At 39.9% G+C, this 26,080-nt stretch overlaps 2 protein-coding genes across 2 annotated transcripts in view; one reads left to right on the top strand and one right to left on the bottom strand.

The window, feature by feature from the left end:
* The first annotated feature begins 125 nt into the window (after positions 1 to 125).
* NPC1 (NPC intracellular cholesterol transporter 1) lies at positions 126 to 25,737 on the top strand. The gene is made up of 25 exons (XM_031066518.1): positions 126 to 280; positions 6,462 to 6,584; positions 7,484 to 7,590; positions 8,223 to 8,398; positions 9,281 to 9,448; positions 9,905 to 10,154; positions 11,340 to 11,416; positions 12,004 to 12,374; positions 12,728 to 12,954; positions 13,322 to 13,422; positions 14,330 to 14,432; positions 15,372 to 15,561; positions 15,954 to 16,136; positions 16,805 to 16,919; positions 17,722 to 17,849; positions 17,939 to 18,079; positions 18,658 to 18,747; positions 18,861 to 19,051; positions 19,702 to 19,817; positions 20,365 to 20,494; positions 21,173 to 21,373; positions 22,161 to 22,392; positions 23,425 to 23,538; positions 24,309 to 24,471; positions 25,113 to 25,737. Exons 1-25 carry the CDS (start codon positions 164 to 166, stop codon positions 25,193 to 25,195), a joined length of 3,897 nt encoding a protein of 1,298 aa, XP_030922378.1. The 5' UTR covers positions 126 to 163; the 3' UTR covers positions 25,196 to 25,737.
* Positions 25,653 to 26,080, bottom strand: part of RMC1 (regulator of MON1-CCZ1) — a 15,144-nt gene continuing 14,716 nt past the window's right edge. Inside the window, exon 17 of the mRNA XM_014311978.2 lies at positions 25,653 to 25,830. Coding sequence (XP_014167453.2) covers positions 25,751 to 25,830 — 80 coding nt within the window. The 3' untranslated portion in view covers positions 25,653 to 25,750. The remainder of the gene's footprint in view (positions 25,831 to 26,080) is intronic.

Genomic DNA, 26,080 nt, shown 5'->3' with positions numbered 1-26,080 from the left:
CGTCCCCGGTGGGGCTCGCCCCCCGTCTCCCGTGCCCCTGGCCCCCGTCGGGACGGGGCTGTCAGCCGGTGGCACAGCAGGCCCGCCGGGAAGCACCCGCGAACTTCAGCCTCTGCCCAGTCCCCGTCCCCTGCGGTCGCAGCCGGCAGCGGCAGCCCCCGGGATGCTCCCGTGGCGTGCCCTGGTTATGCAATGCCCAGTGCATGTGAGTGGCCACGCAGTCACATGCTCGGCAGAGGCTTGCAGATGTCGTCGGTATCTGGTTCTCTTTGCTTCGGGTGTAACTTAGGCGAGGTGACGGCTTCTTGGAAGCAATGATCCGTGCGGAGTGAGAGCTGCTGTTTATTTATGTGCCAGTAGTAAGACTACATGTTTCCTTAAAATCGAGGACTAGAGTATGTCGGACTTCTTGGGAGCTTTAGGAAAAAATATGGTAAAACATTCACTCCTCTCAGTCATGTTTTGTTATGCTGTAGCGCAAGATAGGAGCGGGATACTCCACATTCCTCTGGAGAAACAAGGAGTGTCTTGTAAGCCTTAGTGGTTGGCTTTCTTTCCCTCTCTACCTACATTGAAAACATACTTTCTAGGTCAAGTTTTATGATTAGCTCTTTTTAAACATAGGAGCTTGTCATCTTGTGTATGTGCTGTTCTCATATCCTCTTTGAAAAAACTTTTTGAGAGCTTGAACATAAAATGAGGAATTAATTCTTCTATTACCACTGGAGAAGGTGATTGTTAGTAGTGACTCGTGATCTTCAGGTGACTAAGTAATGATACTTCACAGCTAACCAAAGTACCTTTATGTAATGTTTTTTGGAGGAGATATCATCTTGGAGCAATGAGGTGTGTCCTAGGCTGGTAAAGAAATGACAGAATGCTTTCCTTTTCAGGAGGATACTGACCTACAGGAACTTGAAATAAGTTCCCCAATTATTTAGGGGAAGAGGCTTTGTGGTCCCTCGAAGTAAACGTTACAAAATTACTCTGACCATGCAAGTCTCAGTTGTGTACTGTAAGAAGGCAGAATCTGGTTTTATTGGGAATCTTTGCCATTAACTCTTATTTACAGCCTGACACTTCAAAAAGACGACCCTTGATATCTTTCCAAGAGAAGCTGGTCCTTCAGTTAGACTGAGCCTATTTAGTGTTAGATGCTTGCTGAAGAGAAGCATTGTAAAGGTAAACTGTTCTCTCCCTCAAGTGTACTGCTGGTGTAATGGTTTTGTGCTTTCCGTTGTGATGCTTGTAATCCAAAGTGCCCTATGTCATGTTTCTTTCTGTTTCAAAGCAGTCAGTGGACTGGAGTGGCACTTCAGCACAGTCTTGCCACTACATACGTATTCACAATGAACTTGAAGTGTTCAGCCTGTATCTTTCACTCTGAACAGTACATGGTACAAGATTTCTGCCAGCTGTCCATTTCTATTTTATTTTCTTATGAATGTCCTAATGCAGTAGATGGTGTTTGTGTGCTTAATGGCCACTATTGCAATTGATCTTTGTATAATTGTACTAAAACACAAGCTGTTAAATCACTGGCTAATCAAGGTTGGATAGAGGTTTCCTATCAGCAGCTGGGATCCCAAGCTACATTTGATTTTCTGAAATCCCATAGGAAAGTGTTAATGACAAGTGCTGCTTGTGCCAAGTGGCTGCAGTGTGATGTTACCTGACCTTGGACATGAAGTTCTGAAATGTCTGTTTGGAGCAGTTTCCTTGTTAGGGATGGCAGTGTAGCTCCAGAACAAGACAGTAACCACTTCATCTAAATTACTTCCTGGAAAATCAGGAGTGACTTGTTCAGCCTTTCTGGATGGGAGGTGGGAAAGCTGCCTCAGAAGGGGAGAGATGACTGAAGGGAGTGACTGGTAGAACTGAGTAGTACCTAGCTGGGCAGTAGCCAAAACAATCCAGTGTCATCCAGTATTATTATGATTAACCTGCAGGACATCAGAGCTGTTTTGGTGCAGATGGACTTAGCTGCAGACAGGTGCTAGCTGGGGGCCCTGCACTTCCTGATCATATATGCATCCTTGCAGCTAACATCAGCTTGTCCCCACAGATTCTGAATTATTACTGTTACTGCAGCTTTCTCTTGACTTTGACTTTACTGTGACATCTGAAATGCTCTTGGATAACTCCAGAACTGTGGGTTGCTTTGCCTGACCAGGAGTAGTAATGATTTTTCCATCTGAAAGGAAACAGACTGGTGAGCAAAAGAACAGGAGGAGCTTGGCAGATAAGGCATGGCTCTGAACAATTTACTGGAAGAGACAGAGAATAACAACTAAACCTATAAATTTTCCTTTAGTCCATGCACCCCTTTCCCCCACAGGAAGGGTTGTGAGGTAACATGCAACTTCTGGGGCAGATCTCTGAATTTGACCTGGTCACCTGTTTCCATAAACCAGTCATCACCCGTACACCACCCATTTATTAAGGGTGGTGTAGTGTTTCCTTAGAACTCTCAACCTAGCTGGCAGTAGCAGCTATTAAGGGAGGCAGGGGAAGAGTGTGCTTTTTTTCTGGATTTATCTTTTTGCCCTGCAAGATCCCAGATGCATCATCCTAGATGAAGGAAAGGGAAACAGCTGTATCTGATGCTCTTGCCTTTTCCATACATTAGTAATCCTAGTTTGAAGAATCAAACACTGTTCACTTGTCATCTGGTATTTGTAAGACCACAGACAGTTGCTGTTTCTGTGTACAGCATCATCATTGTTCTTTGTCTCCTTAACAGCTATGTGTTCATTGGTGGTGGTGAATGCTGCTGGAAGCATCAAAATTTATCAGTTTGTTTCAACCTGCAGTTGAAGAAACATGGGCTGCATTAAATGTGTTTATGATCTGTTGGAACACTACTTCTATTACAAAGGAATGATAATGCTTGGGAACCAGAAAACTCTTAACAGAACTTTTGTAGAATGCCCATACTTGCTCTTGTGCTAGTTCTTTATAAGGGCTCCTAGAGCCTTGGCCTGAGGTGAAATTTCTCTTCAAACAGGCTAAGCCTGCCAGAAATAGGATTACAGGTTTCTGAACTCTGAGGATGTACTGAGGGTTGGTGTTGGTGTACTGACAAGTGGTTTCTAAGATATGCTAGAGGCAGGAAGGAACAGCCTTTATCTAAGGTTATGTTGCTGTTACTTTATGAAATACTTAGGAAAGTCCCATTTTAATATATGAAGTACTTAGTCATGTGATCTTAAAAGGAAAACATACAGAAAAAACCCCAAAATTATGAACTAGCCCTTTGTTACTTACGGAGTATTTTAAGTATTTTGCCTTGTTTAGAAGGCAGTTGGGTTCAACATAGCATTTCTCTGTTACTTTTGGAGCTAGGCTTTCACCCACTTAAGAAACTTAATAGCCAGGTGAACAATTATCTGACCTAAAAGTCTGACTCTGCAAGCAGCGGCTTTGTCAACTATGACTTATTTACAACCACACTTAGTCATCCCTATCTCACCCTACCCTCATAGGAGCATTCTTCTGAAAGAATGGAAAGAGCAAAGTGCTTGTCTTACTCTCGAACTTAATCTAGCTTTTACTAGAGGGTTTTCAGAGGGAAGAACTGTCAGCTCTATCTTATCTGTGGTAGTGGAGTAGTTACATAGTTATTTGTATCCCTGAATGCTGCCTCAGCCACAGAAGACCAGTCCTCTCCCGTATTTTGGGGCTGACTCAATGGTAAGCAGGCTATTAACTTGTTAATGTTCAAGAGCTGTCTTGTTCCATTTAGGCTATTGATGCATAATGATTTGGTGGTTTTTAGGCTTATTGGCTTGGTTCAACCACTGTAAATCAAGCATCCCCAAAACTTACTGGTTCAGGGGACAAACTCACGCTTTTATTAGTGAAATCCTGCTAGGTAATGGCATAAATGTAAAATCTTAAGCTGTTTCTGAAACTGCATTCTTGATGTTAATATTGAAACAGAGTATTCAGACTTCCAGTTCTAGGCCCAAGTGCTCTTCTAATAGTTTAAGGCAGCTGATCTGTTCAGCTTTTCTTAAACAGGCTGAAAGTTTGAGTTTTTGTAACTCAAACATTGTTTTTTCCATTGTATGTTTTATTGCTGTGGAACTTCAGGAATGTGATTTGAAATTCTGTATCCAAATTCAAATATAAACTAATACTAGGCTGAACTTTGTCTTGCTTTATTGTTCTTTTGTGTTTAGCTGTTTAATGTACCTTTTGCTACATTACCAAGTGTCATGTGCAAGTAGGTTGTTTTATGTTCTGTCCTGAAAATGATGACAGCCTTGTAGCTAAATTTATAAACATAAGACTGTCTGTATTATGTTTTGTGTAGCTATAACCAAGGAATTGCTGCCTTGAAACACAGATAACGTTTTTAAAACAATTGAACTATCAGTCAGACTGACATGGTAGCTGAAATTTACTCAAGCTTTTCTAGGCAAGAGGTGCTCTGGTAAGTTTTTTGTAACTGTTAACTGCATTACCAGGTTTTCCACACGTTCCACTCTAGAAGAAACAAAGCCTTTCTCTAAAGAGTAGGTTGATGAATTTGTGTGTTTTAAAAAATAAGTGTTAGATACCAAGATGTAATGAAGCACAGAAAGTGTTTTTTAGAAAGGATGCTTACAAATCATTCTAGACTAAATACTGAAGCCAGCCTGATACTGAAGAAATAACTAATCCTTTTCTCACGGACATTGCAAAGCAGCTCCAAATTCCTTGCCCTTTTGCAAGAATAGTAGTGAATCTGGGCTTCCTCTTGAAGAAACAATTCACTTCTGATGCTGGTACAAACAGCAGAACCATTTTCACTGCTAGTAGATTGTTTGCTGTTAAAACTGGGGCATATACGTGTGAGGAAGCAGAGTTGAAGTTAATCTAACTTCTTAGATTAACTTGATGCATGACCAAATTTACCATGGGTTTTGAGAAATAGTCTACAAGTTATGGAATTTTGACTTTTTGGCTTATACTGGTGTCAAACATTCAGTGTTTATAAGTGCAATCTTAAAGGGTGTTATCCAGCTTGTATCATAGAACATGGTAATACTTAACAGCTGATTGTGGGTTTAACTAGAAGACATACTAGAATAGACAAATGAAGTGGTGATCTAGATGAGTGGCACTTAAACTGACTTTTAGATTTGGCTTGCAGTGAGTGACTTTGAATTGGCCTATGTTGCCCTGGTTAGGGGAAAGAGAAAACAAGTCTTGGGTTAGGTAAATAAATGATGTTTATTGTCCCTAATAAACAGCCAACTACTGATGTACTTTTTGAAGAACTGTCAGTGTTGTTCAGCACAAAAATGGGTGTTATGGAGGCACTGTGTTTCTGGGTAGCTCTTGGGTATTGTCAGGACAGCCTTTCAGGGGCCTCTCTGGTCGGTAAACAATACTATTCATGGTCAAGCACAAAGCACAGCAGTCTGTCCTTGCAGCAACAGCATATGGTGTCTCTAAAATGCTAAGTCAAGGTTGTTTAGGTATATCTCAAACTGTACTAAGCAAACTCCTGATCAGAGCGAGCAGAAGTGTTGTAAATGTTTGTGCAGTCTGCTTGCAGCCCAGGTGGTAGGAAAACTTTGGAGCTGTATTAAAGCTTTTGTTGTAAATAGCTTGTTATTGCATTAAATGTTTTAATTTTCAGAATAAATATTTTGGCTTAGTATCTCAGATGTTTCAGTGTCAGTACCACTGAACAAAAATAAAAGGCTTTCAAGGTGCCACGGCCATTTTTCAATTTCTTTTATGCACATAATAAAGAACAAATTTCTGAATTTTCAATAGTCCCTTAAATTAAAACATCTTTAAAATGAGGGTTTTTTTCTTAGCGCTGTAATCCCATTTAAATGTTCCATGCTTAGGCTTGAAAGAGGTGATGGAGGGCATCCTTTGAGATTGTGACAATATATGTATGGCAGATGTGGAGCTATGAAGTTCTGTTTCAGAATCCTCTCTGTGCTGCTGTTTCCTCAATCTGTCACTGTGATGAGTTTTAGGAAGGATCAGGAGGTGGCAGGAGGAAGTGAAATTGCACATAAGCAGTAAGGTTCTCTCCATGTGCACTGACTTGTGGTCTAATGTGACGTTTTTACCCAACAATTATTGTGCTGTCTTGCCTGAACAAATTATTTTCTAAATCACCTTGTACTTGAAGGTGTTTTTCAAGTATTGTTTAGGTTCTTCTTAAGTAACTCTTTTACTTGATCTTAACTGTAGGTTGTGCACCTCCTGTTCCTGTAATGATCAAGGGAAGGTGGGGAGCTGAGCTGAAGATAAGTGGTGACATGCACCATGTCAAAAACACCTGTTTTTGTTAATGGGTGCTTTTGTGTAGTACACACTGATGTTTTAATTAGCAGGAAGTTATCACATCTGGACTCCAAGTGGCTTTTGGAGTAGTAGCACATAAATGCTACAATAGCTGAGATATTTGGCACTATTCCTTGCAGTTAATCACTTGTTTTGTTGATTAGGTACTTCCACAAATGTGTGTCTGGTATGGAGAATGTGGAGTTGCTTCTGGAGACAAGAGGTACAACTGTGCTTATGATGGGCCACCAATAGCACTACCAGAAGATGGCTATGACTTAATGCAGGTGAGCTTCTCTTGTATGTTTGCTGCTAAAAAAAAAAATTCTCCAACAGTAGAATTCTGTATTGGGTTCTTTTGGACCTGTGCTATGACGTCTCATCCTAACCTGATGAGAAAGTAGACAGATTGTCTCTGATTTCTCAGATCCAACTGGGTTAAGGTAATTTACCTCAGTTTCTTTTCAGAGGTACAAGAAGTCTCTCTCTTCATGCACAGCATATTGCCAGATTTGCCTTCTGGCATCTGATAGTTCAAAGCTTTAAAGAGTGAAATAACTACGGAGTTAAACAATGGTTAGACTGGTGACAGGAATGACTTCATTAAATATGTAGGTGAGCTAACTACTGTTGTGTATTGTTTCTGAAGACTTAATGTACAGTTCTTGTATGTTACTATCAGTTATACTTGTGTTAAAGGCATTTGTCTTTTCTACAAACTGAACGTGAAGCAGCTCTTCCAGGTAATCTGGTTTTATGGTTAGTAGCTTGCGTTCTGAGACTTTAAAATCTGATACTATCCAGAAGGAGTACTATAGGATAAGCTGCAGGAATACTTTCAACTTGGATAAACATGTGTTGTCCTCTTACCAATAGGCTCTCAAATGCCATTATCATTCTATATATAGACCCTGGTGACTAAAGAACATCTGAAGGAGCTTTTCAAAAGGAAGTGCTGCCTTGAATAAAAGAAGTGAAAAAAGTGATTCTTCTCTCCAGTCTCTAAACAAAAATCTTGTTTGCTGGACTGTTTTTCTCCTCTGCGTCTCCCACAGCAACAGCTACTCTGTTCTGAAATATGTTGAAGCAAAACCCATGATTAAAATGAGTTCTGAAGTCTTAAACATGCTTTTTCTTCCTTTCCTCTTGATGTGAATGTTACTTGTTTTTTGTTTTTTTCCTTAAGGAACTCTGTCCGGGTTTATTCTTTGGCAATGTTAGCACTTGCTGTGATGTTCATCAGCTTCAGACTTTGAAAAATAACTTGCAGCTGCCTCTGCAGTTTCTCTCCAGGTATGCTAATGAATGGCCAAGCAAGTAATTTTATAACAGAATAACAAATTACTTGTCTTCAAGTAGACTGTAGAAAAAGAGAAAAAGTGGTAATTTCAATTAAAGGATTATTGGAGCAAGCTGCTGGATTGACTTTCTTATCCATAGCAGCAGGCTGCAATGTCATGAAACAACTACTTGCAGTCTGGATTGACTTAGCTGGTAAGAATAAACATTCCCTTGGCTTGTCTCAAGCACCTTATCTAATGAAACCTTCAGAAGAGGGTGGCAATGTAGCATTTGGTCTTGTTCTAACTAAGACATTAAGAAGTCTAAGAAGTCTTTCTACTAGCAACAGTTAAGTTTTTCTTCAAATTCTAGTAAAATTGTTTGAATCTGCTATTTGAGGCAGGCCATTTTATTAGTGATTTATAGTTCAAAATTGTTTATGGTTTAAAATTGTTCATCTGTAGTATCAACAACAATTGTCATATTGCTGATTAAAATCTTACAGAATTTAAGTATTTTGTTCTGTTGCTCTGAGCAGAATGGTTATATTTGCAAGGCGTATCTGACTTGACCTACATAGCGCCTTTTACCTCTTAATCTGATTGCTGTTCATTGGCTCTCCTACCAATTGGCTTTCCTTCCAGATGTCCATCGTGTTTTTACAACTTGATAAACCTCTTCTGTGAACTGACTTGTAGTCCAAATCAGTCTGACTTTTTGAACGTTACAAGCACCATACCTTACTATGATCCCGTTTCAAAAGAGAACAAAAGTAGCATTACAGAGCTGCAGTACTTCATTGGAGATCGATTTGCAAATGGTGAGTACACAGCTTGTTAATTTACCTTGGTTTTTGTCCAGGTAACAAGACCAGTGCTTTTTCAGAAAGAATTTGGAGGGGGAAACATCTCTTTGACCGTCTTTTTGAAGTTTGAGTCATCACATAGGTAGCAGCAGGTCCCCCTTAAAACTTACAGAACACTTAACTTCTGCCTGGGCAGGGGACATTCATTACACTGATACTGTTAAATAACAGTGTTTTAAAGGTTCAGTTGAGGATGAACATCTGTACAAATGGTTAATAGCTGATAACCTTGATGACTTTAACTTCAGAAAAATAAAGTTTTTGTGCCAAGTATTGAATGTCCAAAGTCTACCTGATACTAAAACAGTCTGGCAGGCATGATAATAAAATTTGTACACACAGTGGTTCTCTAAGAGGTACTCAGTCTTGAAATGGACTGTCTAGTCCTTTGTCAAAATCAGATGTTTTTATAGAACAATATATTTGGGTTGTATTTTGATTTTGTAGCAAACTTAAGTATTAATTCAGTCTTTTTATGCTTTTTGCAGTAAACTTTAATAAAATTGAGACACTTGAAAATCATATACGGCCTACAAGTTGAAAGTACCTTAAATGCTTTTCATAGGTTTCCCTGAAAATAATATTAGGTAATGTTTCCTGTCAAGCAGAAAAGTAGGTGCTAGCATAATGCAGATTTGAGTGGCTTTCTCAGAGCAAGGTGGCTGTAACAAAGCATTGCAACCTTGAATACTATAAATACAACTGAAAGCATTAGTTCACTAAGATGTTTCTACTTGAAAACTATAAGTATGTTCGTGGAACTTGGGGAGTCTGTAATATTGGAAATACTTGGAATGCTTACTCAAATTATAACATTGGTTTAATGACTCTTCCCAGCAATGTACAATGCCTGCAAAGATGTGGAGGCTCCATCAAGCAATGTTAAAGCACTGGGGTTGCTGTGTGGGAAGGATGTTAAAGACTGCAATGCAACCAACTGGATTGAGTACATGTTTAGTAAAGACAATGGACAAACTCCTTTCAGCATAATTCCAATCTTTTCAGGTAAGAAACTGAATAGTCCTTGCCATTGAAACTCCTGTCAAAGGCTGGATGCTATGGCTAGAGCACTGATTTTTAAACAGCTGCCCAGCAATGAAGGTCTGCAGTCAGAGGCTTTCAAAGCAATATGAGATTAATTTACTTTTTTTTTTTTTTATTTCTGCTTGGAAACCATACTTTGGGGTTTTTTCTATACTGCTTCTTAATGTAGAAATCTCTAAAACTCTGTGGTAGACTGAGCCTAGGTACTGGCTACTTGTGTTCCTTGGGAAATGGGCAGTACCCTCATCCTTGAGGATTTCATTAATAGGAAATTATTGTTACACATTTCACAATCTGAATAGATTGTGCTCTACACGGGGGCTGTGGGCTTTCATATAAAGGGTTAACTCACATAACTGGGAAGGTCTGAATTTTTCCTGGTAATAAGCTGACTCTGCAACTTGTGATTTGTCATAGATGTTCCTGTCCATGGAATGAACCCCATGAATAATGCTACCAAAGGCTGTAATGAGTCCATGGATGATTCAACAGGACCATGCAGCTGTCAGGACTGTTCCATTGTCTGTGGCCCAAAACCTCAGCCCCCTCCATTGCCTCCTCCTTGGCTATTGTTTGGTTTGGATGCTGTCTATGTCATCATGTGGATCTCATACATGGGCTTTCTACTTATATTTTTTGCACTAGTTTTTGGAGTCTGGTGTTACAGGTAAAGCATTCAAAATGCTAAGCTCTGAGAACTTCTTTGCCCTGGTCAGATGCTTATGTCCTGGCTACTTCAGTCAGCCAAAAGTCATGTTCTGTAGCAGATACCACATATACTTACAAAAAATGTTCTAACAGCTAAAACAACCTGGTAAAAAGTGATTGCAGAAGTTGGTTTAGTTGATGCACATGTGTCATAGCATTCTTAGCTACAGAATCACGTACACTGTTCTTCAACTTCCATAACTAAGTATGCAGAAGTCTGGGAAAACAGACATTCACAACAAAACAGTCACTGCTCTATTGCAAATTAAGTAATGAATACTTTTTCCTAGTCTCCTATTTTGAAGAAAACTTAATGAAAGCTAAGCTTTCAGTAATTATAGCATATCACCTCTTGATCACATGGTTGGAGCACCACTCACAGGCTGAGAAGGTTAGGGCTGCGCAGCCTGGAGAAGAGGAAGCTCTAGGGATTCCTTACAGCACCTACCAGTACCTAAAGGGGGGCTACAAGAGAGCTGGAAGGACTTCTTACAAGGGCATGTAGTGACAGGACAAGGGGCAATGGTCTTAAGCTGAGGGAGAGTAGATGTGGATTAGATCTCAAAAACAAATTCTGTCCTGTAAGGGTATTGAATCAGTGGAAGAGGTTGTGCACTCCCTGTTTCTGGAGGTGTTCAAGGCCAGACTTGATGGGGCTCTAAGTAAACTGATCTAGTAAAGGTGTCCCTGTTCATGGCAGAGGAGTTGGAATTAAATTATCTTTAAGGTTTGCTTCCAACCGAAACCATTCTGATTCTATGGTTGTTCAGTTATAACCAGAAAACTGAAATTGCTCTATAGTAAGAATAAAGTCTGCTTGGAAAGGGATAGTGGGTATGACTATTTGATATGTTCAGCAGCCTTACCTTAGTGGGCATCATGAAGTGGTGTGTTTGAGATGCCTGGTTCATATTTCTAATGTAAAAATCTCCTGCAAATACCAACTTAGAATCAATTTAAAGCTTTGTGTTGTTAATGCTAGTGATCTTCTAAATGTGCATAAAGAATCTGTGCTTGATGTTAGCTGAAGAAGTTTAAGATAGCTGACATGGTGCTCCAAAAGATCACAAAGCTGGAGACTGTTGTACAAACAGTACAGATGTCTTTTTGGACAAGCAGGATAACACAGCTTCTTGCCTTGCAGGAGGCGGCACTTTGTCTCGGAGTACACCCCCATTGACAGCAATGTAGCCTTTTCTGTGAATTCCCACCGTGACAATGGTATGTCTTGGATAACAGTAATGGGTTTATTGCAAACTCAGGTGCATCCATTTCCTATGGTTGGGCTCTGGAGTTTTAGCTTTGTTAGGCTAAAAGTCCATTCTGAGAGGGCCTTCAGCCTTTTGACCAGCATCTCTCTTCTTTTAGAGTAGTACTTACCCCTGTTTTATTGGATGCTGAAAACCCTGGGTACTCCCCTCATGGATCTAGCTAAGCTCCAAGGAAGTTCTGGAGAGCTTTGTTGTAGGAGTATAGGGAGGACAACATGATGCTAAAATCAATTTGATCGTGTTTTGACTCATCCATATATCCATTTAAAGCATGCTAGGAAAGAACTGTACTGTTACTTGTGTACCAGCTGAGGTAGCTTGTTTTATTGCTTATATATATATTTTCGCTTTATTTGCTACACCTGCTGCTGTCAAACACAACCTTACATTACAAGGGGCAACATAGGTCCGAGCTGTTTTCTGCCCCTTGGCCTCAGTCAGGGATTGGTGAATAAAATTTCATCTTTCTGAGTGGAGTCCAAGAAAATGCTACTTAACTGACTTCTCAAATATTTACTGTTTTTCTTGCTCTTGCAGGAAACATTACCTGTGGTGAAAGGCTTGGTGAAAGGTTTGAGAATGGCCTGAGGATGACATTTACATCATGGGGGGCTTTCTGTGTCAGAAATCCACGTCCTGTTATCCTCTTCTCTGTGGTCTTCATTGCAATGTGCTGCTCAGGCTTTGTATATATTAAAGCAACTACAAATCCTGTAGATCTTTGGTCAGCCCCAAGCAGCCAAGCCCGCAAGGAGAAGGAATACTTTGACACGCACTTTGGACCTTTCTTCCGTTCTGAACAAGTTATTATTCAAGCACCAAAGAGCCACCCAGACACCTACTCACCTTACCCATCAGGAGAAGATGTACCTTTTGGCCCTCCCCTTACCAAAGATATTCTCCATCAGGTAATTGGGACTTACCAAGAGCAAAGACCTAAGCATACTTAACAGGTATAACCACATGGAGTTGGCTTCCACCTGCAATGTTATATATCCATCAAAACAGTCATAGATATTCTTATTAAAAATCATAGCCTTACTATAAAAGCTTTTTGCTGGAAACCTTTCTGTTAGAGAGACACTTGCAAACTAAGTCTCTGTTCACAGTATGAACACAAATAATATTTTTATGATGTGGTTTTATCAATATGTGCCTCTGTCTCTGGCAATTGCAAGAATATATTGTGCACTGAAGTCCTGTCTTGCAAGGGAAGTGCTTTCTTATGCTGCTCCTAAACTATGGTTTGTTTTGTTTAAAGGTACTGGATTTGCAGGATGCTATTGTCAACATAACTGCTTCTTATGACAATGAGACTGTAATGCTGAAGGACATTTGCCTGGCTCCTCTTGCTCCCTACAACAACAACTGCACTATCCTGAGTGTACTCAACTACTTTCAGAACAGCCATTCTGTTCTGGATCACACTGTTGGGGATGAGTTCTTTGTCTATGCTGATTACCACACTCACTTCTTATACTGTGTTCGGTGAGCAGTACAATTGCATGTTTTTTAATCAAGTTGCCAGTTCAGCTTGGTTTGGTGTGGATGCGGCTCTGGTTTACCTTAAACATGTTTTCAATGCTTCTGAAGAGTTCTGAACAGAAGACCAGTTTCTGAGCTTTCTCTTTAGTTTGTAGTTCAGTTGGTTAGAAGGTACTCCTTGTCTTAAAGGCTGTAAGGCAGACACCTTTAAAACTGTGTTTAAATTGAAAGCAAATGCAGCACAAGGGCAGTGTACCACTAGCAGTCTTGTCTTGTTTGTCTTGATTTTCAGTTGTAACACAACAGCTTTTTACTGTTTTGTGTCAGCTGTCATGCAGCAGCTAACAGTTATGGCTGGTGATCTCTTTAGGGCTCCAGCATCACTGAATGACACAAGCTTGCTTCACGATCCCTGCTTAGGAACATTTGGTGGACCTGTATTTCCGTGGCTGGTGTTGGGAGGATATGATGGTGAGTGGCAAAAGAGTATTGCAGCATAAGTCTGAGAGTACATTCTTGTGTGCTGTTCTTGGCGCTAAAGGTGCGTGCGTTCTCATTTAACACAGCTGTTTAAATGCAGTCCAGAGAAACTGGAGTTTTGTTAAACTTACACTAAGTAAGGGTGTTTTAAGTAAGTTTTCAGTAGACCAGTGCTGGGATTGGAGGCAGACTACTCTGGAAGTGCAAAATGCAAGCAATCTGTAATTGGAACATACTTGTCAACAGGACAAATGTTTGGTCTGCTTTGGGCCTGGTAAAAGATAAGGACATGAAGCAGCTCAGGTTTACATGATGGGATGTATGTGTATTTTGCTTTGAGTTAGAATAAAGTTTTGTTACTGATCTGACAAAGCAGTTAAGAATAAAGTGTTCACAGAGGAAATTCTTTCACAATTACTCTTAAGCCAGGATTTTGTTCAAGCAATTTATCTAATTAAACGTAACTTGGTAGTATATTTGTGTTTAATATATCTAAAATAGTGTTTAAAGACAAGGGCTTATTTATTAAACTGTAGGGGATTTGTATTTGCTTTGAGTAATATCTGAGTATGCAAGAGGTACAGTGTTTAGGAAGCCGTATTTCTCATTAGATGGAAAGTCATAAGCAGTGGTTATAAAGTAGCTCTTTGTCCAACTGTGCAACAATGTAACATTGTGGTGTCATGAACATGTTAAACAATGAATAATTACTCTGGAATGCAATCTGTAGTGCTTAGCAGCTTTGGTTCTTATTTCAGTAGTATGTTTGAGAGTGGTGTTCAGTGGAGTTGTAGGGATGGGATTGCTTTGAGCAATGCTAATTTTAAACTTATTTGTATGTGCTATACTAGAATATAAGTTCCATTTTTTAATGCCAAACATTTTATTTCCTCTATAGATGATAACTACAATAATGCTACAGCTCTTGTTATTACTTTTCCTGTCAACAACTACTACAATGACTCAAAAAAGCTGATGAAAGCCTTGGCATGGGAAAAAGAGTAAGTAGTCTTCTTGTGTTCTGAAATGCATGCATGATTTAAAGCAGCTTTAAATGCTGATTAAAAAAACACACCTGCAGTGTACTGACAGTTTTTCAGTATAACTACAGGGATGTTTCGAGAGGCAGCAAAACTGGTTAAAACGAGACTGTGCTGGTCATAAAACCTTCACTTTGTCTGGCACACTTAATTTGCTTTGAGGCATAGGGTCTAGTCCTCTTAGTGACCATCTAGCCCAGTAGTACTTGCCAATAAGTAACTTCAGAAAGGATTTATTTTATTGTGGCTAGAATTACACAGGTAGACTCTTTAATTTACTGGACCATTAACCATGGGTGGAAAGGTTGAGCCTGATGCTGTAGTTCTTTACCTTTAATTTTTAAAAAAGTCATCCAGATGAGCATCTAAGGCTTTCGTCCCCTCTACCACCTTGAAGAGCTAGCTTACACAGGCCAGCTGCTCTGTTAAAAACTACTGTACTAGAAAGTTTGTGACAAAATAAAAGTATGACAAGCATCTGCCTGTGTCACAAGCACCTTGCAAGTTGGGGAACTGAAACAAGAGCTAATAAATTGTTCCAGTGCTGTAAGCAAGCTGCAGTCATCTTTCATGTGTGTATTTCTAGGTCCAGCTCTGAGGAAAATTGTGCTTAGAGTTTGAAATAGCTCATGCAAAGTAGCTATTGATCCTCAAACGCTAGAGAGAATGTGGAAAGTATTTCAATGTAGTGTATTTCTAGTTCTTAAAGTAGAGTTCCAGGTATGTGTAGCCAGCACCTCTCTTCTAAAACTGAGAAAGGTCCCCTCAAAATGTCTGGCCGCAGGGTACTCTTGTACCACACAGATGATGTAAATTTGCCATCAACTGACTTTCAAGTATTTTTAGTGAAGATGTTTTGTCCTTTTAAAGTGTGATCAACCTCTTGGTTTTGTTTTTTAGATTTATTAACTTTCTGAAGAACTACAATAATTCAAACTTAACGATATCATTTTCTGCTGAACGGAGTATTGAAGATGAGATCAACCGTGAAAGCAACAGTGATATTAGTGTTGTGTTGATAAGCTATATTGTGATGTTCCTCTACATCTCAATAGCTTTGGGACACATCCAGAGCTGTAGAAGACTGCTGGTATGTGTGTAGTTTTCATTGCTATAAAGACTGAAGCTAGACGTTGCTGATAGCTGTAAGTCACTTAACTATTTTTTCAGAATGCTGATGTTTTTTATTAGAGCATTGAGTCTTTCATGGGCAGGAGTTAGGGCGAGCATTGTTTTTCTGCTAGACAATTCATGTGTATTTCATAGTTTCAGCTAAGTTCTTTCACTTGACGTTCAGTTCACATCAGCGTTAAGACTTGCAGCTTCAGGGTTGATAATTTTTTTTTTAATATCTGAATCTTCAAAAAAACCATGAAATGTTTTCTGCTACCTAGACTAAATGTTAGAAATGTTTTGCCTTTGCAGTAATCTATTCCGTGGGATGATGCTTGTTTGGCTGACGTTCAGTACAACTTTTTTTAGGTGGATTCGAAGATCTCTCTGGGCATTGCAGGCATCCTGATTGTACTGAGCTCAGTAGCATGTTCTATAGGCATTTTCAGCTACTTTGGAATCCCACTGACACTGATTGTGATAGAAGTAATTCCTTTCTTGGTGCTGGCTATTGGAGTGGACAACATTTTCATTATGGTTCAGACACTTCAGGTATTTATTCTTGCATACAGATTCTTCTAAAAGTGCCTGTCATTTTTGAAGGCTGTAAACTTGAAGAAGGAAGTCTTCTGTGTTCTAGTGCTCAGCTCAATGTGAGCAGCTCTGGATTCTCACAAGATATCTTGTGAGAGTGGAAGAAAGACAAGAATCTGTGTGCCTTCTACCTTCACAAAAAAACCCCTAATTTATGTGTCTGTATTTTTTGTATTGCTGCTTGATACCAAAATAGTTGTAGAACTCAAGTGGTATTTTGATCACTTGTAACTTAAACATATTGTAAGCAGTAGTCATGAACTAAACTATATGCTTAAGACTAGGAACTTCTGCCACTAAGTCTCAGTGGGTAACAAGCTTTTTAATTTGACAGGTTCAATAGCCCACTGAAACTGGTACTGCCTCTGTCACATGTGTAGTTTTACCTGAAGTACAGATCTTAGTACTGTATTTTAAATTTGAAGCAGGACAACAAGTAATGTGTCCTTCACAAGGCTGCTCTTGTTTTAGAGAGTCTCAGCTGTTTTTTATCTCTCTTGTTAATGCAGCGGAAACAACAAAAGATAGCTTAGGATATTTTAAAGTTTTAGGTTTTTTGAAGCGATATGAAATAGCTTTATAAATTACATGATTCCTAATAATAATAAATTATTGCCTTAAAACAGAGAGATGAACGCCTTCAGGGTGAAACTCTGGATAAACAGATTGGCAGAGTCTTGGGAGATGTGGCACCCAGTATGTTTCTGTCATCCATTTCAGAGACTGTGGCATTCTTTCTGGGTAAGACTCCTTTAATATTTGAAGATAAGGGCCTTATCATAACTGCATGTTTCAAGAATAAATGCAATACTAAAATATAAAAGCAAAATAATAATTTGTAGAGGCTGTTTAGCTTAGTTGTTCATTGTTAATATCAAGTTAAACTTCTGCTGGGGATAGGCATTGGAGTACTTTAAGAGTCTGGCATAGTCAGAAAGATCCAATTCTGAATCTTTCAAGCTTTTCAGCCTGAAAGACTGGAGGTTTTTACTGACTTGCAGTGACTAAGTCTAAATTTGTCCTTAGGAATAGATCAAATACCACGGAATATGGACCCCTATATTTCATTTATTCATCTTGCCAAAATGCCCCTATGACAGATTTATGTTTGAGGCTCACTTTGTAATGTTCTAGAGGTAAATCTCTTGTTGCCCTACAAGTATAATTTGGCCTTCTTTCATAATGGCTTTGTTTACCTGCAGAGTAATTTGTCATTGGATCAACTTGCATTGGAGTGGCTTAATATTGAAGCAAGATGTTGCCTGACAGCACTCCTTAACTGCCCTGTTACACAGTCTGCACCTAAATTTGGAATTGAGAAATGGCTTAGAACGAGTCACTCCTTTGCACAGCCTCAGTGCTGTTAAATAGGTCAAAGACAGCAGCTGTAGCCAGGCTTGTATGGGCTGTTGCCTTTGCTCTGGAAAGAAAGGCTCTTTGTCCTGCTATAAGGCTACCACTTAAACTGGATGTTTGTCTAGCAAATGCTGCTGCATTTCTAGGAGAAGGGAGTGCTCTTAACAAACTGGGTCACTTCCTCCAGGGACACTGTCTACGATGCCAGCGGTTCGCACGTTCTCCCTGTTTGCTGGAATGGCTGTGCTCATAGACTTTATCCTTCAAGTCACTTGCTTCGTCAGTCTCCTGGGCTTGGATATTAAGCGTCAAGAGGTAAGTATAAGTGCACCTGTAACTGCAGTGTCACGGGGATGACAACATCTGCAGAACTGCTCTAACTCTGGCATTTAATCTGTTTTCAGAGTAATAGACTGGATATTCTATGTTGCATCAAAAGCAGTGAAGAAATGAGTGGAGTCCAGCGTTCTGAGAACATGTTATTTCTGTTCTTCAAAAATCTGTTTTCTCCATATCTGCTTAAGGACTGGATGAGACCAATAGTAGTATGTATAATCTATTTCAAGTAAGCAGTCATCTAAACTTGAGCAAAAGAGCAGTGAGCCTGAAGGCCTAAATAGGGAAGAAAAATCTTCAATACAGTGAAACAAATGAAGCTTCTAGTATTTTTGTTCTCAGCATAAGAATAGAAATAAGCTTTTGTAACTACAAAAGTATTTCAGTAAATAGAGGCTTGATCGTGGATTGTCTAAAGCCCAGATTTAAGAGTTGCATTGCAGTCAATCAAATTACTTTAGCCTATGTAAAAAAACCAGCATGTATTGGCTTCTACACTGCATTAATCCGGAGCATTGTTGATTAATCTGTGATTCAGTTTAAAGTTACCATGCTTATTTACAGAAGGTGTTTGTAACCTTCACTGATGATTTCTAAGAATAAATTTCCTTACAGTTCCAAAGGGACTCCTGGGTATAGCTCTGTTGTACTACCATTGTTGTATTAAGCCTGGGTAGCATATTTAAACTAGAGCCTCTTTGCATGGTTCCTATTAGCTTAACAAATGACTCCTATTGCCTGTTGTTTCTGTACAGTTCTCACGTCCATGGATTTGCTTTTTTTGCAGATAGCAGTGTTTGTGGGTATCTTGTCATTCAGTGCAGCAGTTATGCACAATGTAGAGATTGGGCTGGATCAGTCTCTCTCAATGCCAGATGTAAGTCTTATGATGGTGTCACTGTTCAGCAGTTTGTGGCTGAATTGAAATCTTGGTACCTTGTTGTGCTACCTCAACATTCTGTAATAGTAACTCAAAACTTTCCCTTGAAGGACTCCTATGTAATAGATTACTTCAGCCACATCAGCAAGTACCTGCATGCGGGTCCCCCTGTCTACTTTGTCCTAGAAGAAGGACACAACTACACCTCTTTGGAAGGGCAGAACATGGTGTGTGGTGGAACGGGATGTAATAATGATTCGCTTGTCCAGCAAGTCTTCAATGCTGCAGAAATTGGTAGCTAGTAAGTCTTTCATGCTTGTCTCTGCATAGTTGCATGGAAGAGATGTAGCTGAGCAGTGTGTCCACCTGATTGATGGGATACATTGATGTACTTTGGTTTGGAAAATGGGCTTGATCCTTCAAGGAATCTTGGAGTCGTAGTAATAATAACTTGTGAAAACCTCTCAGCAGGGTTATGATGATCTGGAAAATGGCTGCATGCTCAGCTTCTAAACCTGGTGAATAAACTAGGCTAGCCTAGGGAGGCTAAGCAGGAATTCTATCTGCAACTAACAACTCAAGGAAGTCTTTTTCCAATTCCTCCACTGTAGTTCATTTCAGCCTAACTGAAGAGGAGCTTAGCTTGAAAACTGAGACAACAGGGTGTGGAATAGGATGGGGAACAGAGTAGGCAGACGAATAGAAAGCTGAGCTTGGCAGCAGAACAGGATGCAGTGAAAAAGCTCCTGCTGATTTCTAGCTGCAGTGTTCTGAGCTACCTGAGCATTATGGCTCTTGGATGGGGTACTGGAGCATGGGATTATATAAAGAGCTGAGATTTGACAAGAATGGGTTGACATGGCCTAAATTGGCACTGGAGAGATCAAGTGATATGTTTTGGAATTAAACATAAAATTACTGATAATGGATATGTTGTGTTATTTTTATTAGCACGAGGATAGGCTATGCCCCATCGTCCTGGATTGATGACTACTTTGACTGGGTGAAGCCACAGTCATCCTGTTGCAGAGTCTACAATACCACTGGCCAGTTTTGCAATGCTTCAGGTATTGACATCCATTTTGTTGCTAGTGAATTAGCTTGGTTTATAAGTTTCACAGCCAAAACATTTTCTCATGAGTCAAGTGAATACCTTTTCTTACTGTAAGTAGGAACCTCTTGAGTTGTCCTCTTAATTTATTTGAACTGCTGTTTGAGTGAGCATAAATATTCTACTGGAATGCTGCAGACTGAAAACAGCTTAGACAGCCAATGTAACTTGCTATAATAATTCTGATCCTACTGTTGATCTTCTTAGAGTACACAAACTTGGTGCTCTGCTTTTGTTCAGGTCCTTCAGCTGGGTGTAGTTCTTATTGGGTCTAATGGAGATAAATGCACAAGTAAGAGTTCTCTGACAGCCCTTGCCTTAGTAGCAATAAATCAAATTAAGGACTACAAATCTTGTATGGAATTTCAGGATGGATCAGTTAGTTCATCAGTAAAAATGCTTTTTATGGAATTGCATCCTGTAGTAATGCAAGTCAGAAGTTCATAGTGTTAGGAAAAAGAATACTTGTCCCTGTAGATGACCTCCTTCCTGTATTTCTTCAGTCAGCGATCCATCCTGCACTCGTTGTCGACCACTGACTCAAGAAGGCAAGCAGAGACCACAGGGTGAAGACTTCATGACCTTTTTGCCAATGTTCCTATCAGACAACCCTAATCCTAAATGTGGCAAAGGGTAAGAGCCTTATTCTATAGAACCTGCTTAGACCAGTGTGTCAGAGACATTTGCTCTGGGTTTTGTCTGGATGTTTGATATCTAATGTCCTCCTAAAAGCCGTACAAACATTGGCATCTCACCAGTTCTGTACTATTTTCTGAAAAAACCCAAATGCATCATCAACTAAATGGAACAGCAGCTTTCCCCTGTACAAAGAGAGACAATATCTATGGTCAGTCTGTTCTAGAATATCCTGTGCAGTCTTGAAATGTATGGTGCTCTGAAGCTTTTATAGTTTTAAAAACTGCTAGAAACAACTACCAACTGTTGGCCCTCTAAAGGGCATCTACAAGAGAGCTAGAGAGGGACTTTTTACAAGGGGGTGTAGTGATAAACAAGGAGGTATGGCTTTAAAATGAAAGAGGGTAGGTTTAGATTAGATGTTAGGAAGAAATTCTTGACTCTGAGGATGGTGAGGCACTGGAACAGATTGCCCAGAGAAGCTGTGCCCCATCCTTGGAAGTGTTCAAGGTGAGGTGGGATGGGATGTGAGCAGCCATAGTCTAGTGGAAGGTGTTCCTGCTCATGGCATTGCAACTCCCTTCCAACTCAAACCATTCTTTGATTCCATAAGATTATTTGTTATAAAAGCTAATAAATGTGAATGGTGCTGACATCTGATACCTGTTTTTATAGAGGACATGCTGCATATAACTCTGCTGTCAATTTTATAAACAACAAAACTGAGGTTGGAGCCACTTATTTTATGACTTACCATACTGTACTGAAAACTTCATCTGATTTTATTGATGCTATGAGGAAAGCTCGGATTATAGCAGACAATATTACTGAAACCATGGGCATCAAAGAGAAGAACTACCGGGTGTTTCCTTACAGGTATGGTTAGATCTGTCTTGCCTTGGTGACAAATACTTGAGCAACACAGAAAAGGTACTGGCTAATAGCATATTAAAAACCTGAGTTTTGTCTAACAGAAGGTAATGCAGAGACTTGGGGATTTCTAGTAAAACTAGGAAGATATAATTTGTGTCCATAGTACTGGCCTCTTTCTACTGTCATTGATAATTAATTTAAATCCTTCACTACAAAGGTAGATATGACTCATTTTGGAGCATTTCCCAGCTTTCATAGTAGGATTTAATAGTTCAAACATAAGCAGATATGTTGACATGGGTAATGGCAAGCTGTGATGTGAATGTATTGACTTCAGATAAGTTATTGAAATCTAAAGCAAATGCAATAGAAATGTCAAGTATAGGAGTACCACACTGAAATTGAGTTGGAGTTGATATCTGTGCATCTGAAATACTGATGTCTGCATCAAAGAATCCTACCTGCAGTTATGGTCCATCTGCAGTAGCTCCTGTAGATATCACAATGGATCTGAGCACCTGCCTTCTGGTATCTACTGTAGCTGCTTATGTTGAAATATGGGAATTACACTGACTTCAAGACCATGATCTTTATTTGAAGTGTTAGTGAGGAGTTAACTGCTACAGAATGCTGGCTGTTACATGACATTCTGCTGATACAAGGAAGCCAGTTTCTGTTGATGACTTCTCTGGAGGGGTGGGGGAACTACTTTATCCTTAGCACAGATGCTGATCTAATATTAGCGTATCAAAGGGAAGATGGCTAATGACAACCTCTCTTTTTTCTACAGTGTGTTTTATGTCTTCTATGAACAATACTTGACAATTGTGCACGATGCTATCTTTAACCTCTGCATCTCTTTGGGATCAATATTTCTGGTGACAACTGTGCTTCTTGGTTTTGAAGTATGGGCTGCTGTTGTGGTTTCAATAACTATTGCTATGATAATTGTCAACATGTTTGGAGTGATGTGGCTCTGGGGCATCAGCTTGAATGCAGTTTCATTAGTAAATCTTGTCATGGTAAGTCAACAAGACCTCTCTTTGCTTCTGTTTCCAAGTTTTGAACAGTTCTGTGTACTACACATATACTTGTGATACTGAGCAGTATTCTGCTACTAAACTTTGACAGCCCTTTGAACAGTAGTGGAACTATCTTAACACATCTAGAAGAAGAGAAAACAAGTTTATTCTGATGACTAGTCCTAGTACTAATAAGATACAGCAGTTGAACTGAAGCTGTACTGCATCTGGTGGAGGTCACTCTTGTTTTGCAGCAACAGCTGCATTGCTGCTGTCTAGGCACTGCTCCACATCAACACAGGTGGCTCATGCTGAGGGGTTTGTCTGCTGTATTTATGTTCTACAAAGTAGATCTGGGATGTGCTAGCACCAGTATTGTTCCCACATAAGTGGATGGAATCATCTGGGCAGAAAGCCTTGGTAAAGCACTCCAGAACTGGCTCCAGCAAGCAGCTACTGGTTGCTCTGGCCTTACTGTCTTCTCTAGAGATTTATGGCAGGTCTGAGGGCTAGTGTAAACTGTTGGCCCCTGTTACAATTAGATGTATGTTCAAGCAAGTCTCTCTACTAGATAAGGCTAAGATTAGCCAAGTGTTCAGTTGGTGTTGCAAATGACTGATCAGCTGAATTGTCATGGTATCAAATCAAGATGTATATTCAGTGTTATTCTAAAGCAATGTTATTGCAGCTAATAGTTGTAAACTGATTCTGATGTTCAATGTTCACTATGTGCACTGCATCAAAGCCAGTTTGCTTCAACCTCAGGAAACCTGACCTCTGAAACAACCTCATGTTCCACTTCCTGATTGCCTGTTAGTAATGACTGGTGGTAAAACACTGTGTGGTAAACACCTGCAACAAACAGCCTCTGGGAAGCAACACTAAGTTTGTAACTTCCCATGGTAATTTAACTCTGGGGACTGATGACTGCTGCTAGTAATCTTTCTAACCCATACAGAATTCTGAGTAGAGACCTTGCTATCAAAGTGCTGATCTAACTGAAGTTTTCGCATGTTTCCTTTCACTCTCCAGAGCTGTGGAATTGCTGTGGAATTCTGCAGTCATGTGACAAGAGCATTCACCATCAGTACCAAGGGCAGTAGAGTGGAGCGTGCAGAAGAAGCTCTGTCTCACATGGGCAGCTCAGTGAGTATCTGTTGGCTGGGGAGGGGAAAACAAGTAGCCAAGTAACAGCCTTACTGTTTTAAGAAATATTATGGGTGACAGTCTTAAGTCACAGAGATGGCCTTGCTTTTTCTTTTTGGAATGCTTAAAGCTCTTAAGGTCAACACAGGCTTCTACTAGTAATAGGGGTGATGAAGACTCATTTTTAATCTGATGTTACTACTGCCTAATAGTAGAAGAGAGCTAAATGCTTTAGCTGAACTAGTAGTTTGGATAAACCTCAAATTGTCCCATTAAAATTCAAGTGTTTCTCTTCCAGATAGTCAGAGGTGACTAGGAAAGGTCGTTGTGAATATGGGATGTAGTTGGAGCTTGTAGAGAACAAGCAGGACTTGGTGTTTAGGTAGTACTGTCATGTCACTTGTCTTAGACTAAGTGATCTGTATGGAGTTGGAATGGACAGTTCTTGTGATGTGTGTACCACACCCAGGTACAGAACTTAACTGAAATGTGAGTTAAATTAAGTAATGGTTTTACTTGTATCTGCCTGAAGCAAAAATTAATTAGGTGGCTGCACAGATCAGAGTGGATTTTTAATCATACTGAGCCTGTCCTGTGGGACCAAAAGGATGAACTTGTCTCCTGAGTGCATCTTGATTTGGTTCTAGACTGGCAGGGCAGGAAGTACACTACATATAGGAGCCTTAGATTATGCAGAAATGTTACAAAATGCTAAATAATTGAAGGAAATGGATTATCTAAACTCCTACTTACCACTTTTTTATTGCCAGGTGTTCAGTGGTATCACGCTGACCAAATTTGGAGGAATTGTAGTATTGGCTTTTTCCAAATCTCAAATCTTCAAGATATTCTACTTCAGGATGTATCTAGCTATGGTTGTGCTGGGAGCAACACATGGACTAATATTTCTTCCAGTTCTGCTTAGTTACATAGGTAAGATGTGACAGTCTGCTCTATACCACACTTCAAACAAAAATAGCTGTCTGTGGACTTTCCATGACATGGAAAGGTTTGCACAGATGAAAAGCAGCACTTGAATGTGCCTCTCTCATCCAAGTGGCCTGTCCTTTGGAAAGCAGAGGCTGACTGGTGGCACTGCAGGCTCACTTGTGGGCTTGCTGAACTGAAGCGAGCACTACCTGGCCCATGTGGTTGCACTTTGCTGTGCTTTGTGAAGATGCCTGCTGTTGCACAGAGCAGCATGACTAGCATTTTTCAACGTGGGGACAGGATGGTGGGTGGAAGCAGCAAACCTCTTGTGGGTCACTGTTCCTGCAGTTGCAGAAACACTTGCCTTTCAGTGAGGATGGTCCAAGCACTGTCCTCTTGAATTTGATAATGCATGTGTATAGTGTAGCCCTTAAATAAGGCTCAGTTTAAGTCTACCTTTAATGGGCTTAAGACTGATGGGGATTCATCTCCCACTGCCTTTGTTGAGGCTGACAGCTATTAACAGCTGAGCTGAAGCATATTTCTGATGGTTCAGCTGGTCCTAGACAGTAAGATCATGCATGCTTCCTGATGACTGATCTGCGGAAACGTGGAGCCTTTGATAACTGTGTTCTCTCACTCAGGCCCATCAGTCAATAAAGCTAAAACTCGTGCTGCACAAGAGAGGACCAGAGGTACAGAACGGGAGAGACTCCTCTACTTCTAGTTTTTAACAGTGTTCAGTGGACTGCCTGAACTGTGGCTTAGGCCCAACTCCTAAGAACTGAAGCGCAGCAATGTTCTATGACTATCACACTGTAACCACCACAGACTTGACTCCTGCACAGATTCAACTAGAAGATACCAGCTGCAGCTTTGGACATAGCTTTAAACTCAGGAAATGCTAAGTGTGGCTCAAGTAACAGTATTATAAAACTAGATGCATTAATAAGATTACTAAAACACTTCTGTTTTCAAGAGGTTGCATCTTTTTCCTTCAGAAACCTAAACCAGCTGTAGTGAGAGTTGAATAGCATTTTGTCAATGAAATTAAGGTGATGTGTATGAGAATGGACTGCTAAACCACTGACACTAATTTTAAATGCAGGTCAATGCAATTTTTGTCTCTATTTTTAGGGGGAAGCCATCACAAGTTGTAATATTTTTAGTACTATTTGCCAAAATGTCTTGTATATACTTTATTATAAAATAGCCATTTTGTAGTTCAAAAATCTACTTAAATGCAATAAATTAAGTTTATACATTTCAGTTGAAGAGTCTTTCAGAATGTTGTGGGTTTCATGAGAGCATGTTCTCCGAAAACTTGTTTGAAGAAGGTGACGTGTTCTTCACAGTGCTCACCTACAAGAGACAAAATAAAAGTTCCATGTTCACTTTACAACTCACAAACCAAGAACCAAGATTGTGTACTTGCACTTACTTTCATTTATCAGTACTAATTCTTATATTTAATATGTTTGAGTACCAGAGTTGAACAAACAGAAAGTATTGGAATACCAAGGTATTTCCAGTCCTGTGACTGGTATTCTTGAGGTGAAGCAGATGTTTGATCTAGTTCATGGATCTAACCAGCAGATTAACCACCATGAGA

The sequence above is a fragment of the Geospiza fortis genome, unplaced genomic scaffold (assembly GCF_000277835.1).
Source record: "Geospiza fortis unplaced genomic scaffold, GeoFor_1.0 scaffold53, whole genome shotgun sequence".
Lineage (NCBI taxonomy): Eukaryota > Metazoa > Chordata > Aves > Passeriformes > Thraupidae > Geospiza > Geospiza fortis.
The sequence above is the reverse complement of the archived record's forward strand: the minus strand, read 5'-3'. Positions and strand labels throughout refer to the sequence as shown.